This window comes from Myotis lucifugus, unplaced genomic scaffold, assembly GCF_000147115.1.
Source record: "Myotis lucifugus unplaced genomic scaffold, Myoluc2.0 scaffold_424, whole genome shotgun sequence".
NCBI lineage: Eukaryota > Metazoa > Chordata > Mammalia > Chiroptera > Vespertilionidae > Myotis > Myotis lucifugus.
Window position 1 is genome coordinate 749,627 of NW_005871472.1, and position 17,316 is coordinate 766,942.

A 17,316-nucleotide genomic window follows, 5' to 3' on the forward strand; every position below is an offset into this window, starting at 1 on the left:
GTGGGGCCCAGATTCCTAGGAATCCAGAATAATAGGCATGGGGTCCAAAGTCTATCTGAAACCTGAGTTTTTAATATTTGTTTTCTGATTACAAAGTAATGCATGCACGCTCAAGCAGAAAACCTAGGAAGGCAGAAAAGTCCTATTCACCCCTTTAATCTCAATGATCCAGGACCTGGCACTGAGTAGGTGCTTAATAAATATCTGTTGAATGAATTATTCTCAATCTCATCACCAGAGATAAAAACCACTGTTTTATCCTTCTAGTCATATATATTATACATAAATGAAATCATCTTGTGCAAACAGCTGTATAGTCTGCTTTTTTTCTCTCAGCAATACACTATGTACCTTTCCCCATATTGATAGCTTTTTAACATCATTGTAATGCTTTCATATTATTCCTTCAAAAGGCTGTACCACATTTTTCCTAGCCAATTTACTACCTTTGGACATTTTGGTTATCTGTTGTTACAATGTTGTGCTTCACATCTTGGCACATATAATTTTGTCCACATATCTACTTCTTTAGAATGCATTGCTAGGCAATAAGAGAGGCACACTTTAAAGTTTCGCATATATACTGACAACGGCACTGCCAATTGACCCTCCAGAGCTAAAAAAGGGAAAATCTGGTACACGCTCTCTTTGACTAGGTATCACAGGCTAATCAACTGCAGGCTTTTGCCTTTAGCCATAATTAAGCAATTCAGAACCATTGTGTTAGTTATCGACACCTGCTGACTGGAAGCTAACTGGCCGTAAGTTTTGGAATAAGAAACAAAGTTAGTAACTTAAAACCTATAAACTTTCTTAAAAAATATATTTATTGATTTTAGAAAGTAAGGGGGAGAGATGGAAACATCAATGAAGAGAGAGAATCACTAATTGGCTGCCTCTTGCACACCCCACACTGGGGTTGAGCCTGCAACCCGTGCCCAAACTGTGACCTCCTGGTTCATAGGTCGACACTCAACCACTGAGCCACGCCGGCCGGGCAAAACCTATAAACTTGTCCAGAGGCCAAAATATTTCAAACTTTTTGACTTGTGAGAGTTCCTAATTGTAAAGAAGCATTGGAAACGACTGAACCCCAGCGTCTGGCATGGGCCCCTTACCGAAGATGTACTGCAACTATTTACTGCAACTATTGCGCCTTTAGGACACAGGCCCTGCCAGTGTCTGCACCCCCAAGTCAGCGGGCTCAAAGTCTAGGCTGCTGCCCCAATTAGATCCACTCAGGAGAGTCACTCACCTGCCCCACTCGGCTGTACTCCGACGGACCTCACGTACCTACAGCGCCGCCCTGGCGGTGGGGCGAGGCCCCAGCGGAGATGAGACGCTGCTTGGCTGGCCGCCGCGCATGCTCCGTCCTGCGCGTAGCCTCCCGGCGCCAGGGGGCGCGCTCCTCCACGCTGCCCCGCCCCCGAACGGTTGGCATTTGAATCTCCGCGGGCTGTGGCCGGAAATGTCCACGGGTCAGCAAGGCATGGAGAGCCCGGGCCCCCGGGCCCGCTGTCCCGTGCAAGAGCAGCGTGCCCGTTGGGAGCGGAAACGCGCCTGCACCGCCCGGGAGCTGCTGGAGACCGAGCGGCGCTACCAGGAGCAGCTGGGGCTGGTGGCCACGGTGGGGGCCCCGCGTGTCCTCTCGAACGGGGCGGGGAGCCCAGGGTGTGGGAGGGCCTCTGCGAGGTCGGCGATCCCGAGGACGGGGTCTTGCTCTGTCCTCCTGCACTGGGGGCCGGGCAGACTTCTGCACATTCCAGCCGCGCCTTGGCGGCGTTCTCTCTCCGCAGTACTTCCTGGGGATTCTGAGAGCCAAGGGCACCCTGCGACCACCGGAGCGCCAGGCCCTGTTTGGGCCCTGGGAGCTCATTTACGGCGCCAGCCAGTGAGTGGAAGGGGCGTGGGGAGAGGGAAGGGGGGGGGCGCCTCGGCTTCTGGCACTGCACCGAGAGACCCAGGTTCACATTCCGAGCCCGCCAGTGACCTCACCTGTGGTCTTGGCCCAGTGCCCCAGTTCTCCATCTGTAAAGTGGGTAACAGCACTACCCATGGGTCAGGGGTAAAGGAATGAAATGCGGTGCTTGGGCAGTTCTTTGGCAGCTCTGTTATTGTCCCCACCACGCAGAGAGCTGCTTCCCTACCTGGAAGGAGGGCACTGGGGGCAGGGGCTGGAGGGCTTCTGCCCCCACCTGGAGCTCTACACCCAATTTGCTGCCAACGCAGAGAGGTCCCAGACCACCTTGCAGGTAACTTGAAGGTGACCTCAATCCTTCCTCTCTTGCCCCATACATTTCCTCTTCATCTCTCCATCTGTCCCTGCATTCATGGAGCCCTTTGGGAGTCCAGTTCTGTGCTATGTTCCCTGTAGGGAGATGGGTTCTCTCTGGAGCACACAGCTTGCTGAGGGCTGGGGATGTCTACGCAGGTGAATACAATGTAAGGAGTGGCTTCTCTCTCTGCCAACCCTCTCCCTCACTCCAGGAACAACTAAAGAAAAGCAAGCGTTTCCGGAGGTTCGTGAGGCTTCAGGAAGGCCGCCCCGAGTTTGGGGGCCTTCAGCTCCAGGACCTGCTCCCTTTGCCTCTGCAGAGGCTTCAGCAGTGAGTGAACTCTCCCTGACTCAGCCAGCTTCTCTTTCCTGAGTCCCTCACCTTTGTGGGACTCATGGGGTCTGTCCCAATGCCTCTCTCCTGGGACAAATTGCTCCTGGAATCCTTTTTGCAAGAGAAGATGAGAACCCACTGGAGTACCTGGAGTCTGCAGCCTCGGGCCCTTAGCTGGGACTGTGGAACTCTACGTTGAAGCTCGAGGGCTTGTAATGGGCTAGTGACACCGTATTTGGAAGAGTTTGCTGAGATGAGAGCCTGGTCCAGTTTAGAATTTCTGAGGAGTCTGCCCCTGACTCTTCCATGTGGGATGGGAAAGGGTGATGTGTGAGCCCAGGTTTTGAAAGAGGGGATACCAAGCCAGAGCAGACCTTTCCTGGCGTTGCAGTGGAAGTACGTGTAAGGGGTTATGAGTGTGTCAGGCAGAGGGAATTTTTCCCAGCTCTACGTCCCCTCAGACTTCCAACTGTCTAATTCTAGGTATGAAAATCTCGTTGTTGCTTTGGCTGAAAACACAAGTCCCAACAGCCCTGACCACCAACAGCTCACACGTATGTTCTTGCTCTGCCAAAACTCAGAGACAGAAGGCTGCCTTTCTTGTATCCCTTTTGGGTGGTGACCTCCAACAATGTCTGGTATGACCCTGTCTTCCTTTGACATGTACGTGATGTTCCGTTGTCCTGCCTGCTCTTCAACAAGTTAGACCCTAACCCTGGGTCCCTAGGGAGTAGCCTTTCTCCACTGCCAGTCCCCAGAGTCACAGATGTGCTGGGAATGGGGTTGGGCTGTTATTCCAGGGGCTGCGCGGCTGATAAGTGAGACTGCCCAGCGAGTTCACACCATTGGTCAGAAACAGAAGAATGACCAGCACCTCCGGCGTGTGCAGGCCCTTCTCAGCGGCCGCCAGGCAAAGGGGCTCACCTCAGGTAGTCTGGATCCTTCCCCCTTAGCCCTCAATCTGCCCTTTTCTTACTCACATACCCAGTCTCCTCAGCCTCCCTTTTCTTTTATGCCCTCGGAGCATGGTCCTGAAGTTGCATCAGAATAACAGCTCTCCCCTCCCCCAGGTCGCTGGTTCCTACGCCAGGGCTGGCTGTTGGTGGTGCCTCCCCGTGGGGAACCTCGGCCCCGAATGTTCTTCCTGTTCTCTGACGTGCTTGTCCTGGCCAAGCCTCGACCCCCATTGCACCTGCTGCAGAGTGGCACCTTTCTCTGCCGGGCCGTCTACCCCATGGCCCAGTGTCAACTCCAAAGGGTCTTTGGCCACTCGGGGGGCCCTTGTGGTGGACTGCTCAGCGTAAGTAATAAGATGGGGGTCCTAGGTCAGGTAGGAGAGGCCGAACATACGCCTCAAATACCTATGCCCCCGTTTATCTCCTTGGCCTGGACCCTTTTCTTAGGAATTGGGCCAGCTACATTGAGAGAGCATAACTGGGTCTTTGGGTTCATATCTAGTTCTCACATGAGTCCTGAACGACCCCCACGGGAGCAGCAAGGCCTTGAGCTTTAGCCTGGACCTTTCTGAGCCATGCACTAAGAGGTGGTCTCTCCCCAGCTGTCCTTTCCTCACGAGAAGCTGCTGCTCATGTCCACGGACCGGGAGGAGCTGCTGCGCTGGTACCACAGTCTGACCGTGGCCATCAGGTAGGCTGTCTCTTTCCTTGTAAGTGTTGTGATGAGGCCCAGGAGCAGGAGATGAGCAGTTCTGGTCCTGTCTCATGTCCTACATCTGTGGGACACCACCCCACCACCCCTATCCCCTAGTTGATGAGAGTATGAATAGCGTGCTCATGCCAATACCTGAACTGTCTTCTCTCCACAGCAGCCAGAAGAACTAGAAGAATCTTATGAATTCCAGGACCCAAGATACTTCAGGGATAGGTCAGGGTCAGGAGCACAAAACTAAACAAAACACAGAACCCTTCCTGGTTTGAGAAGGGTCATTTTGTGTTTGCCTGGGACTGGGTTATTTGACCAGCTCTTAAGAATCAGGAAACCAAGACTGACCCATTTGAACCTCCACTGAACCAGCCCCTCCAGCACAGAAGAGGGGATTTGGGGCTGACCAGCTTGGTGCTATGTCTATGGCCAGTCGTGTATCAAGGCTATGGCTTTGCAAATGTGGCTATTTTTATAGTTTTATTTTCCCACTGGATTTAAGTAAAGTTTTTCTTGTTTTTTTGGAAAGGCCTGTTTCAGCTGTGTGCTATGAGAAGAGGGAAGTTTGTGCCTGGAGGCTGGCATGACGGGGCCTCGGGAGTACCAGGAAAAGAACTGGAGCTCCCTCTATCTCCTCGGCTCTCACACTGGGAGGCAGCATCTTTTTGTCCTAATAAGGGAAGCTTTGCAAGAAGGGCCAGTTGTTCTTAGGCACCTAGTATGGGTGTGTGTGTGACCAGCTGGAATGGAAAAAGCACCCAGGAGCATCCAATCACAAGAACAGACTTGGTTTTACTAAGCCTTCAGCTGTCGTCCCTCCTTCCCAGAGGGGGCTGGGACTGGGGCCCTTTGCCGCAGGCTTGCTGCATCTTCTCCTTAGCCCCTGCTCCACTCCCCACGGAGTAGCTAGGTTCCTTGTCTCTGTGCTCCAGTGTAGGGGCTCTTCCCAAGCCTGACTGTCACCAGCCTCCTCGTCCTCCTCCTTCATGCATGAGTCCTCAGGAAAGGGCATGCTCGCCTCTGTGAGGGGAAGATCAGGTATGTCCCAGTTTCTGACACTTTGTCTCTACCGCCACCAGACTTTCAACCCCAGCCTGTTACCTGGTTCTGGAACCTCCACATCCTTGCTGGGCTTGTTCTTTTGTAGCAGCTGGTGGATGGTGTGTAACTTCATGTTCAGAAGCTCCTGCTGTGCTCCAGCCAGGGTAGTCACCCTGTGGATAGGTCCCCTCAGAGGCTGCCCAGTCTATGTCCCCACTTCTCACCTGCCACACACTGCTCTCCTTACCGCTCAAAAAGGGGGTCCAGCTGGGCCATCAGATTGTTCAGGTGTTGTTCCGTCTGGGCCAGTTGTTGTGTCAACTGGGCCAGCTGTTGCTCTGGAGGTAAGGGAGAGAAGGAGAGTAATGGTTAGTCACCTTCTGCTGTCCCCTAACTCCCTACCAAGCAAGACGTCTGCAAAACCCACCTGACTGCAATGATTCCTTCTTGCCTGCTTCTTCTTGGAGAACAGGAGCCTCCTTTTTCTCCTGCTGCAGAAGGAAATGGAGATACTGCAACAAGGCTCCCACCCCTGTCTCCAAAGCCAGTAAGAGGAGGAGGAGGAGAATTTGAGGTAGAGAAAACTATTGGATTTTCACCTCAGAGAATCACAATCCCATCTAGTCCAGCTCCTCATCCAGGACATGAAGCAGCCAGTCAGTACGCCCTCACAAGTGGACATTCAGTCTACTCTAACACCTCCTGGAAGAGAACAGCTCCCTCCAGGTTGATAAAGCTCTGGTTGTTAGTTTATATACAAAGCCAAAAACTGTCCTTCATGTATCTTCTTTTCATTGTGCTGATAAGAGCCTTCCAAAATCATGTCTTTTCAACATGATAGCCCCTTGGGGATTTGACAACAATGGTCATTCCCCCCCACCCCTACCCCCTCTCACTTCCCTATGTCCTCTCTGGCTTAATATCACCAATCTTTTCCAGTCAGTGCTCATTTGACATGACTTTCTCTGGTTGCTTTACTGAACTTGAGCTTTTAAATCAGTGCCCCAAAGAGAATAAAGTTTTCTCCAGGAATGTTCCGATCATAAGATAACGCACAGTACTTATTTAGGAAATGGGTTGTCACATCACACAAATGAACTTCATTAGCCAAACAATGAGCTGTTGCTGTTATGTTTCTTCTGGACTATACTTGGGTCCAAGAATAGAATGTATCTGTCCTCTTTAAATTTCATCATTGAACTCAGTCCTTTATCCTAGCTTGTCAAGTCTATTTGGGATCGTGATCAGCTGTCCCTTCTAGTTTTACATCTCCAAATTGCTCTGGAGCTATTTCCCAATGCAATTGAGTGATAGGGCCAGGGCTGAATATACAGCCCTGGGAGGTACTACTTTCCATTTCAACAGTTTCAATCCACCAAAATGTACTGTCAATTCATATTTCAGGGCCTCGTTCCCAAGAACATGAGCCTGCTTGGTACCTTGAACTCAAAAAACACCGACTACCGTAACCAACCTCTTGTGCCGAGGTTGGAATCTCACCAGGAACTCCACACTCGCTGGGTTCAAATCCCAGCTCCACTACTTACTAGCTCTGACCTTGAGCAAGTCACTTAATCTCTTCATTGGCTTGTTGCGAGGACTACATGTGATGTTTATTATTTACAATTTACCATGTGCCCTTCACATCCATTGCCTCGCTGGATGCTCAAAATGACCCCGTAATGTTGGAAAGCCAAGGAACTACTGTCCATTTCATAGAACGACCGGAAGATGTCTTTTGTTCTTGGTACCCTAACGCCCCCCTGGGAAACTCAGGCCCGGGGCATCCCCACCACGGTCTTCCCGCACCTGCAAACACTTATAGAGCACGAAAGCCACGACCGCCGCGGTGTACAGCGCCCCCACAGGCCACGCCCGGGCCCGCTCCTGCTGGTCCTTGGGCGGCGGCCGCCGGGGTTCCGCGGCCTTAGGGCTGACCTGGGCGGGGTCCCCTGCGGAGGAGGGCGGAGGAAGGTCAATAGGGCTGGGACCCCAGGGCAGTCCCAGCCTCCCCCCAGCAGCCCTCGCTGGTACCTGGGTGTGCCCGGAGGTCGGGGCTGGGGTGGTCTCCGAGGACCCCCGGCAGCGCGGACACAAGCAGCAGCCCCAGAACACCCGCGGGCGAGACCGCGCTCGCCATTGCAGACTAAGGCCCAGCGGCGCCAGGCAGCGGAGCGCCCCAGTGCTCATGGGTAGGCGCGCCGGCCTCGCTGCGGCCGCCCCCAGAAAGCCACGCCCACATAGTGTGGGCGGGGCCACGCATATTTGCATAGGACCATCGGCCAAATTTTCCTAAATCAGTTAATTTCTTATCTATTTACTCTTATCTATATTAGCCAGAATACCGCCAGAAGTCTCAGAAGATTATTCCAGAAAGTGATTTTTTATTTCTTAGGGGAAAAAAAAAAAAAATCAATTTTCTCGCCCTAACCGAAAGGTATATTTTCTGATGGACCTATAAAAAGCCGCGAAGCTGGGTTTTTTCCCGCAGTTCGCGCTGAAGGCCTGTTGCCTAGGCTACGTACGGAGGACTCGGTTCCTCATTTGCGCCTAGGGGAAAGTCCCCGGATCTCTGGCAGAGAGTGCCGCGTGCGCATGCACGTAGACTTCCTCCGCTTCTCCTTGTCAATCCGCCAAGACGCGAGCCCGTTAGGCGGGGGAGCCGAGCGGTGTGCGGCGGGGTGTTGTCATCCGTCATCTCCTCTAGTTACGCAGGCGGTGCGTCCGCGCACTAACCACACGGGGCTCATTCTCAGCGCGGCTGCGTTTTATAAAAAAAGCCAGTGTAAACATCTACGAAATTCAGATTCATACAAAATCATTAACTTTGTCGATTATATCACAATAAAGCTGGAAAAATCCATTTTGATTTATTGAAATCAGTCCATTAAAAACCAAGTAGTCTATTAATTACCGCTAGACTGTAAATGCCATCTCTCTTTTTCGTTACCATTTTATTCCTATAGCCTACATGACTCTAGCAAGCACTCCTTTTTTTAAATTAAATGCATCGGGGTGCCATTGGTTAATAAATTTGAGTGTTTACCTTACGCAGGGGCCATGCTAATCTTTGTATCTTTCCAATTTTAGTATATGTGCTGCCAAAGCGAGCACTCAATGAATCCTTGTTGAAGGCAATTAATGTTTTCAAACGATCCAACAGTTAAATATAATTAAGCTCTTTTTAAAAATGAGGAAACTCAGGTTCCTGAAGGTTAAGTGTTGTTGATCAGGTAAGAGACTAGGCGATTCCAACCATTTTCTGCTTGTCCCCATATCATCTGTCTCACATCACCCCACCTCCAGGCCTTCCCACTTCTAGCGGACAGACTTAGGTAGTCTCCCACTGTTTCACACTATCTTTTATCACTGTCTGGGATATGAAGGGTCATCTTCCTGATTAGACCAAGAGCTCTTTGAAGAGGACAGAAACCATTTCCCACTCACATTTGCATCTCCAGAGCTTGGCACATAAGTGATGGGCACTGGTACATGTGTATTAAATGAATAAAATTCGGTATGTCTTCCTGTCTTTCCAGAAAGGAAGGGGGCACTGCAGGGAGAGGCCCGAACCCAGGGGAGTTTGACCGCCCAGAGGCAGCCTGGGTGTCAGAACAGTGTACTCCAAATCTTGACTCCAAGCCAGTTGGTGTAGTCAAAGTAAATAAGTGGTTCTGGGCGGGGAGGGAAGAGGGACAGGGGTATAATATGATAAATGGCCCCTAACTGATCGCTGCCTTCAGGGAATTTGGGCCCACTATTGCCAGATATTCTGATTTCTACACCTCCCCCCCCCCCCCCCCAGTTCAACAAATTGGGATTTTTAAAATTTGAAATCTCTGTTTTAAAATGTTAACAAGGACTATTTGGCATATTTGACAACTGTGTGGATCATGTTTTTTTAAAATTCTCTTCTATAGGATAAAATTATTTTCAGTAATAATCAGGAAATGAAACAAGTAACAAGGGCCATAAAATAAGCTAACAATAAGGGTCAGAAATTCAGACTGAATTATTTGTATAACTGAATGTCTGATATAATCATGACAGTATAAAACTATATATAGTGCCCAGCCAGTATGGCTCAGTGGTTGAGCATCAACCTATGAACCAGGAGGTCACAGTTTTATTTCTGGTCAGGGCACATGCCCAGGTTGTGGGCTGGATCGCCAGTAGGGGATATGCAGGAGGCAGCTTTTAATGTTCTGCTCTCACATGAATGTTTCTCTCTGCCTTCCACCCTCTCTAAAAATCAATTTAAATTTTTTTTTTTTAAGTTTCTTGCATGTTAAGCAACAAACATACAAACAGTTAGGGAAAGTAATCATAAGGATGTTTGGCAAAGATTTAAAAAATTCCATTTCACAATAAACCCCAGAATTTTTCAATATAAATAAAAACTCTGGAATGACATAAAGTAATTCAAGTTCAATTTCTTTGACTTTACAATCATTGGGCTACTTATTGTTCATTATAAATCCATGGGCTAAATACAGGAATATGTACTATCATAGGAGCTGGAGACAGAGATTGTGCCCAAAGAGAACCTTAACAACTCCAAACTGTTAAGAACTAATTCTAGATATAAATACACCTAGATGAATCTGCTATGTCAGGGGCCAATTGTATAACTGGGAGTTCTCTAGATGAACTTCCATGTATATGACAGTGTTTTCGAAAGGATAGGTAATACAAAAGTGCTCATTTGAAGCTTGTATCTTAAGAAAGCTCATCAGTAACCATAACAATGTAGAACCTGGATCTATAAAAGCTTTTTCAGAGAGGAGTACTTTATTACTGACATTTTTTAGAATTGCTGGAACATGGTGGTAATAAAACGGAGACCGATTTTTAGTTGGTTTTGTCTTAAAATTCTCTACAGATGAATACCCTCTTATTGCCTGCAGCTGGAGGATCAGACCTCTCGTGCCATTCCCATCCTTGGCAATCTTTAAAAGTTCAAAACAAAACAAAACAAAAACATTGTATGGGACACACAAAACACATTTCTGGCTCCTGCTCTAAAGTTTAAATTCGGAACTTAAACTCCCTCTTCCCACATCAGTAGCCTCCCACTGATTGGGCTGTCTCTGGGCAGGGCAGGTACTCTAGTCCCTGCAGTGAACAGGTGCAAAGACAGGACTCAATATCCCAGGATAGAGGGAGGAAACTAGCTTTTTCTGCGCCCTGTTATACCAGAACTAGAGGCCCGCTGCACGAAATTCATGCATGGGTGTGGTCCCTAGGCCTGGCTGGCGATCAAAGCACAAGCATCTGGCGTGGAAGGGCAGGTCCCAGCTGACCTCTGGGCCCTGGGCAGCACCTGGGCCCTCGGGCCTCTGTGTGCCCCCCTCTGCTGAGTCACAGAGCCCGAGTCCCCACGCAGAGATGCGGTGAACACAGCTGGACGTCATGGGCCAGGGCGCAGCGTGGGCCTCTGGGCCGCCTGGCAGTGCTGCACAGAAGCCGGGCAGGCAGCACACTCTCTCCCAGCCGGCCTTGCAGACCGGCTCCTGTGCAAACCCATGGGGAGCCTGCCTGGCTCCTGCGGTCCCAGGGGCTGTGGCACGGCTCACCCAGAAGAGGCTGTGTGGGTGTGAGGCAGGCTCCTCACAGGCACCTGGCATCTGAGTAGGCGTGCGAGCCCTGGTGTCCCAGGGGAGGGTAGCAGGGGGAGTGAGAGCAAGCTCAGCAGACACCCTGCATTCTCACTGCACCTCCTCCATCCCTGTCACCCCCACCCCCGGGTAGCCGGCGAGAGGTCACAGAGGGTCACTGATGCCTGCCATGTTCTGCACCACCTCCTGGTGGTCAGTGCACGTCATAGCGAGCGGTCGAACTCCCGGTTGAATGACCACCCGAGGGGGCAATTTGCATATTAGGCTTTTATAAAAGGCTAATACGCAAATTGTCCCCTTGGGAGTTCGACCAACCCGGAGTTCAACAGCTCGCTATGATGTGTGCTGACCACCAGGGGGCGGCGCGGAACGAAGGCAGCCGGCAACTGGGGAAGGAAGGCCCTGATCGGCCCTGATCGTCTAGGGACCCTACCCGTGCACAAATTTCGTGCACTGGGCCTCTAGTATAGGATAATAACAATGACAATGGTCATCCTAACACGTTCACCTTGGATCAGCCTTAGGGTGTGGTGAGATGGTACATACCAGGAGGCCTCCCAATCCTATTCCACGTTATAGCATGTTCATCCAGAAGCACATTCTCCTCAGGAGACTCAGAACTGGAGAGAAAAGTCAGGTACCTGGTGGCAAAGGGAATCTCTGTCATAAAGCCTGGCTTCCTTGTCTTGTGGGTCCTGCCTCATGCCACTTCTGCCCTCCGTGGAGTCTTCATGGGCTCAGCTACACAGTGGCACAGGCCTTCTTCTCTCTTCTCTGGCCAAAGGGGGTAGAGGGCCAAGGGCGAGGGGGGCGTGAGGTGGGGAGCTGCGGAAGTTCAGGAGTTGCTGGGTGGTGCAGGTGCAGGCACTGGGCGGTGTCAGTTCTTTCACTCATCCCTCCCCTCCCCCTTCCTCCCCGGAAACCAGCGACTTTGCCACCACCAGTATTGGGGATGATGAGCTGTGGGGGCCAGGCCGGGGAGGGGTGGGAGTAAGGGGGGCTGCCGCAGCTGTCAGACCATAAGCCAGGCTTACGCCGAGGCTCAGGCCTGCAGACTTGGCTCCCACATCAATAGTCATGAGCAGCGGCGCCAACTGCACGGATCAGCTAGGGCCCGGTAAGCGGGGCGGGGCAGGGACAGGGGGAGGGGTCACGCGGCCCCATGTCCCATCTGCTGGGATCTGGAGGGTTGGGCTGGGCAGTAATACCCACCCCTCTATTCTCTCACATCCACAGGAATTCCCTCCTTCCCCCAGGCCTGGGGGTTGTGGGCCCTCTTAGGGGCTGTGACGCTGCTGCTTCTCATCTCGCTGGCTGCACACTTGCCCCGATGCAGTAATGGCTGGAGAAGGAGCCGTTCAGGAGGGGGACAGTGAGTGGGGGGAAAACAGAAATGGGATCATTGATCATTTCTCCTTACCAAGAGGTCCCCATTTACCCCCTAAACTTTGTGTTGCAGGTCTGGAGGGTCTGTGGAAGAGGTCCCCCTGTATGGGAACCTGCATTATCTGAAGACAGGTAGGAAACTGGCAGAGGGGAGAGGCACGGAGAACAGGTCCTGGGTGGGTGGGATGAAGGGCTGCAGGAGGAGGAACAAGAAGTGACCAGATTTCTGTTACCTGTCCCAGGACGACTGTCTCAAGAACCAGGGCCAGACCAGCAGGATCCAACACTTGGAGGCCCCACCAGGGTGAGTCAGTTGTTGCTGAGGAAGAGGGGAGGGAAGGAAGTGGGGGGGGGATGCTTTTTTAAGGGTCCAGTGCACTTCTAACAGCCTTGCATCTCCAGGCTGCAGAGGAGGTGATGTGCTATACCAGCCTGCAGCTGCGGCCCCCTCAGGGCCGGATCCCGAGCCCTGGAACCCCCATCAAATACTCAGAGGTGGTGCTGGACTCTGAGCCGAAGCCCCAGGCCTCGGGCCGGGAGCCGGAGCTCTACGCCTCCGTGTGTGCCCAGACCCGCAGAGCCCGGGCTTCCTTCCCGGACCAGGCCTACGCCAACAGCCAGACTGCACCCAGCTGAGACGGAGGGCCTGGCATCGCCCCGCTTCCTCTGTTGCAGGGGTGACGGCTACCCTGTTCGGGGCATGACTATTTCCCAGCAAACCCCCAAAGACAGTCAGTCATCGCCCGGTCACAGGAGGTGATGTTCCCCAAGACTCCTATCTGACCTGAGGAGATAAGTCAGGGGGAAAGCAGGCCCCCGTTTCTTGAGGATGGAGAAAGCAGAGGCAGTGGCCCCCTCCTCGCTTCCTCCTCCTTCCGGAGTCTTACCAGGTCCTCCCGCTATTGCTCTCATACACTGTACCGCTGACACCTCAGTGTCTCCTCAGACACAGGAAGTGGGCAGTGGGGGAGGGGGTAAGAGCCTAAGAGGACCTGGGTGGGTATACCCCTGGGGAGGCCACGGGCTGGGGGGGGCGGGTAGGAGGGGAGGGGGATCCTGGAACCGAGCAACCTGAAGAACCCAAGCCTGGCTCTGCTCTGAGAACCTGGCAGGAGAATACCAGTCTCCATCCTGCTGCCTCTGTTGTGCCCCCAAGTTTTTAAATAAAATTTCTCAAAAAGTGTTTAGATTTCATTACGGGGGCCACAGACCTGCAATAGACCCCACATGGTGGGAGTGTGAGCTTTGCTGTCTGCACAGAGCACTCCCAGGGAGCCTGGCTGCGGAGGAGGGTGCAAGAGGGGCAGCCTCATCAACACGGCAGGGGTGGGTGCCGGCAGGCGTGGGTGCCAGGGAGGCAGAGGTGGGTGCCCGGGGTGGAGGCCGGAGCTGCTAGCATTTACACTGAGGACCGCCCCAACCCCCATCACCCGGAGTCTGCAAGCTCAGCAGCCCCTGCCCTACTCTCCCCAATGGGCTCTGTAACTGAGCTGCACCCCCACCCTGGCCTAGACCATCTCCTCCCAGGGCCTCTGTGGAGGCAGGTCGGACAGACGTGAGGTTTGAGGGGCAGAAGAAAGGGGAAGCTGAGGCTTTTACTTCCAAACCTCTCTCCTTCCTAGAGTCCCGGGGAAGGCAGAGTAGGGACGCGTGCGCCAGGGACCGGCCAGGTGGTGCCAATGAGAAGGGGGCCTGCTCTGCGCACACACAGACACACAGTAGCCCAGTGCCCGGGGTTCCCGGACCTGAGCACCCCCCTCGCGCCTCCCCAGAAGCAGCCCGGGCCGCGGTGAGCGCAGCTGGGCTGTGTGGGCGGGAAGGTGGCGTCGGGGCGGGTACCGGATGCGGGAACAGCCCGCAGCGGGATGTGGGGTCAGGAGGCTGCGGTGCTGGAGACGCTCCACGTGTCCGCGGCCGGGGGCTGAGGGCTTCTCCACTGGGACTCGCCGGCCATCTCGGCCGAGGCCTCAAACGACCCCCAACACAGACCGGCCCAACCCCGGGCTCTGCGGCCCCCGCCGGTGCAGGTCCGCGCTCCGAGCGCCCCCGCGCGGCGGGACGCGGCCTCGCCACCAGCTCTGCGCAGGCGCGCGGCTGCCGGGTGCGCGGCTCGCTGGGAGGTGAGGTCTCCAGGCCCGGGGGTCCCCGGGTTTGTAGGCTCCGTGGCTCCCGCTCCCGCTCCCGGAGCGTCGGGCGCCTCCCGCGTGCGCAGGACGTGGCGGACTCGCTCCGAGTGGGGCTGGGTGGGCCTTGAACTCCTTCCTTCCAGTCTCCGAATCCCGGATCCCCTGCTCGCTCTCTCCCCACAGCCCTTTGGTTTTCCTTACCTTCTCATGCCCTAGCCTAGGATCGCCACTGAACGCCAGGTCTGGAGCAATTTCCAAATGTAGGAAATAAATAAGGGGGGCAGCCGGATGCACCCCAAACACCTCGGAGGGCCCCTGGCCACCTCCCTCCGGCTGGTTGAGCGCCTCACTTTACCAGACACCTGGGGGTTCGCCCCGCCTCCATAGCTCCGGGTGCCTCCAGCTGCCCTCCCTGCCTCGCTGGTGTTTGTTTCCAGCCAGGAGTGCCCTGTCCCGAGCAGAACCTCAGAGCAGGTCAGGAGAAGCCACAGGCCCTTTGGGGTTCCCGTTTCCCCCGCTTCCTGAGATCCCGGCGGGAGGATAGGCATAAGCCCAGGACCCAAAGACGAAGGGTCTTCGGCATTGTCACAGGTTCATGGCAGGAAGTTCTTAGCGAATTGTTTGTGGTGGGAGGAGCCCCGGGGCCATCCCCAGCCACCCCACCGAGGCCCCGCCGGCTCTGGCGCTGCACTGCATTCCGTCAAAATGAGTCTAAACTTCCAACTTGGTTTTGGCTACAAGGAGGGTAACAGAGCGGGGACGTGGAGAGAGACCAAGCCTTAATGACTTCATTGGAAGCCTTGGATCCAGCCATGCCCAGAGCAAGATCTGCTTCCTGCACTTCTTGGTTATGTAAGCAAGCTAATAAATTCCTTTTTTTTGCTTAGTCAGTCAGTCGAAGTTAGACTTTCTGTCTCTTGCAACTCTTGAGTTCTGACCTAGTAATGGCTTCTGTTTTTAAGTCTTTTGGTGATTATCACTTTGTCAGTAATACTTACATTACTTAGAGTGAGAGGATTTTGCGCATGTACCAACCCTATGAAGACCTCCCTCTACACACCCCCTCTGATAACTCTCAGCTATAGGTGAGGAACTTTATTTTATTATTTTTTTTAAAATATATTTTTATTGATTTTTTACAGAGAGGAAGGGAGAGAAATAGAGAGTTAGAAACATCGATGAGAGAGAAACATCGATCAGCTGCCTCCTGCACAGCTCCCACTGGGGATGTGCCCGCAACCCAAGTACATGCCCTTGACCAGAATCGAACCCGGGACCCTTCAGTCCACAGGCCGACGCTCTATCCACTGAGCCAAACCGGTTTTGGCTATTTTATTTATTTTTTCTTTTATTAATCCTCACCTGAGGATATTTTTCCATTGATTTTTAGAGAGAGTGGAAGTGCGGAGGAGAGACAGAGAGTAACATTGATGTGAGAGAAACAGCAGATTGGTTGCCTACCACAGGAGCCCTGACCAGGGCCTGCAACTGAGGCATGTGCCCTTGACCGGAATCAAAACCCGGACCCTTCAGTCTGCAGGCCGATGCTCTATCCATTGAGCAAAATCTGCTAGAGCAGCAGTTCTCAACCTGTGGGTCTCGACTCCTTTGCTGGTCGAACGACCCTTTCACAGGGGTCGCCTAAGACCATCCTGCATATCAGATATTTACATTACGATTCATGACAGTAGCAACATTACAGTTATGAAGTAGCAACGAAAATAATTTTATGGTTGGGTCACAACATGAAGAACTGTATTTAAAGGGCCAGAAGGTTGAGAACCACTGTGCTAGGGCTCCATTTATTTTTTATTTTTTTAGAGACAGTGGAAGGGAGGGGAAGAGACTGAAAGAGAGAATATTGATGTGAGACACATCAATTGGTTGCCTCCTGCAAGTGCCCCAATTGGGCCAGGATCCAGCCTGCAACTGAGGCACGTGTCCTTGACCGGGATCAAACCTGGGACCCTTCAGTCCATGGGCTGATGCTCTAACCATTGAGTAATCTGGCCAGGGCTGGGTGAAGAACTTTAAGTGGGCTCTGCTGAGCTCTTGGCAGAGAATTTGAGGACAAATTTCTGGAAAAGAGCCTCAGAGCCAAGAGCAATGCAACAAGTCCCAGAAACAGTCTGCTTTCCAGGAACAATCAATGGCTTTGCTGGCCTGCCCTGCTCTCCAAAAAAATCAGTGGAGGATGGAATTTCTCAGCCCTTGAAGCTGGGAAAGGCAAGCCAGAGGGGCAGAGAGACCTGCTGGAGGAAGCAGGTGAATCTCTGACTGAAAAATGTGTAAAGCGCAAACAAAAAAGATTTCCCTGAACTAGAAAATGAGAACCCCAAATTTCCATAGATAAATCAAAGGGGAGGATGTGCTGTTAAAACCCGAAAATGGGTCTAGAAAATTAAAGATGAAGCATCTCAAAATGTAACAGGTCTAGAAAATTAAAATGAAGTATCTCAAAAATATGGAGATGCAAATCATGTGGTTAAAGATGGGAGATTGGAACAGACCCAAGAGACTTAACTCAAGTTCTCTGAGTTCCTGCAGAGTAAGGAACAGGAGGGGAGAGGTCATCATTAAATAGTAGATTCAATTTCCCTGAGCGAAACAAAGACTTAAGTTCTAGACTGGACTGATAGGAAAAGACACACACTCAGCCTTATGAAGGTTAAAAATCATAAGCTCTTAAGGATATGGGAAAGCGTGGCACATTTTCAGGCAAAAAGGAAGTTCTTTTTTCTTACCTGCTACTCTGGAAGTTAAAAGACAAAAAAATTGAATGTGCAGGAAACCGGTTTGGCTCAGTGGATAGAGCGTCGGCCTGCAGACTGAAAGGGTCCCAGGTTCGATTCCGGTCAAGGGCATGTACCTTGG

At 52.4% G+C, this 17,316-nt stretch overlaps 3 protein-coding genes and 1 pseudogene across 5 annotated transcripts; 2 read left to right on the forward strand and 2 right to left on the reverse strand.

The window, feature by feature from the left end:
- Positions 1 to 1,363: 1,363 nt before the first annotated feature.
- ARHGEF39 (Rho guanine nucleotide exchange factor 39) lies at positions 1,364 to 5,011 on the forward strand. 2 transcript variants are annotated; one of them, XM_023744036.1, is made up of 10 exons: positions 1,364 to 1,627; positions 1,797 to 1,891; positions 2,132 to 2,252; positions 2,488 to 2,606; positions 3,093 to 3,163; positions 3,410 to 3,538; positions 3,680 to 3,909; positions 4,168 to 4,256; positions 4,435 to 4,493; positions 4,801 to 5,011. In XM_023744036.1, the coding sequence occupies exons 1-9, from the start codon at positions 1,364 to 1,366 to the stop codon at positions 4,448 to 4,450; spliced, it is 1,134 nt and encodes a 377-aa protein (XP_023599804.1). In that variant the 3' UTR covers positions 4,451 to 4,493; positions 4,801 to 5,011. The 2 variants fall into 2 exon arrangements, with proteins under 2 accessions (XP_023599804.1, XP_006102778.1); XM_006102716.3 differs by lacking the exon at positions 4,801 to 5,011 and having other exon boundaries at positions 4,435 to 4,787.
- A 27-nt stretch (positions 5,012 to 5,038) lies between these two features.
- Positions 5,039 to 7,520, reverse strand: CCDC107 (coiled-coil domain containing 107). 2 transcript variants are annotated; one of them, XM_023744037.1, is made up of 6 exons: positions 7,347 to 7,520; positions 7,122 to 7,264; positions 5,740 to 5,800; positions 5,560 to 5,650; positions 5,373 to 5,485; positions 5,039 to 5,291 (listed from the first exon to the last, which is right to left on the reverse strand). In XM_023744037.1, exons 1-6 carry the CDS (start codon positions 7,450 to 7,452, stop codon positions 5,044 to 5,046), a joined length of 762 nt encoding a protein of 253 aa, XP_023599805.1. In that variant the 5' UTR covers positions 7,453 to 7,520; the 3' UTR covers positions 5,039 to 5,043. The 2 variants fall into 2 exon arrangements, with proteins under 2 accessions (XP_023599805.1, XP_014323537.1); XM_014468051.2 differs by having other exon boundaries at positions 5,740 to 5,803; positions 7,347 to 7,519.
- A 791-nt stretch (positions 7,521 to 8,311) lies between these two features.
- Positions 8,312 to 8,426, reverse strand: LOC111823234 (annotated as a pseudogene).
- A 3,581-nt stretch (positions 8,427 to 12,007) lies between these two features.
- Positions 12,008 to 13,645, forward strand: SIT1 (signaling threshold regulating transmembrane adaptor 1). Its single transcript, XM_023744043.1, has 5 exons — positions 12,008 to 12,047; positions 12,149 to 12,302; positions 12,390 to 12,448; positions 12,559 to 12,620; positions 12,719 to 13,645. The coding sequence occupies exons 1-5, from the start codon at positions 12,008 to 12,010 to the stop codon at positions 12,950 to 12,952; spliced, it is 549 nt and encodes a 182-aa protein (XP_023599811.1). The 3' UTR covers positions 12,953 to 13,645.
- Positions 13,646 to 17,316: the final 3,671 nt, after the last annotated feature.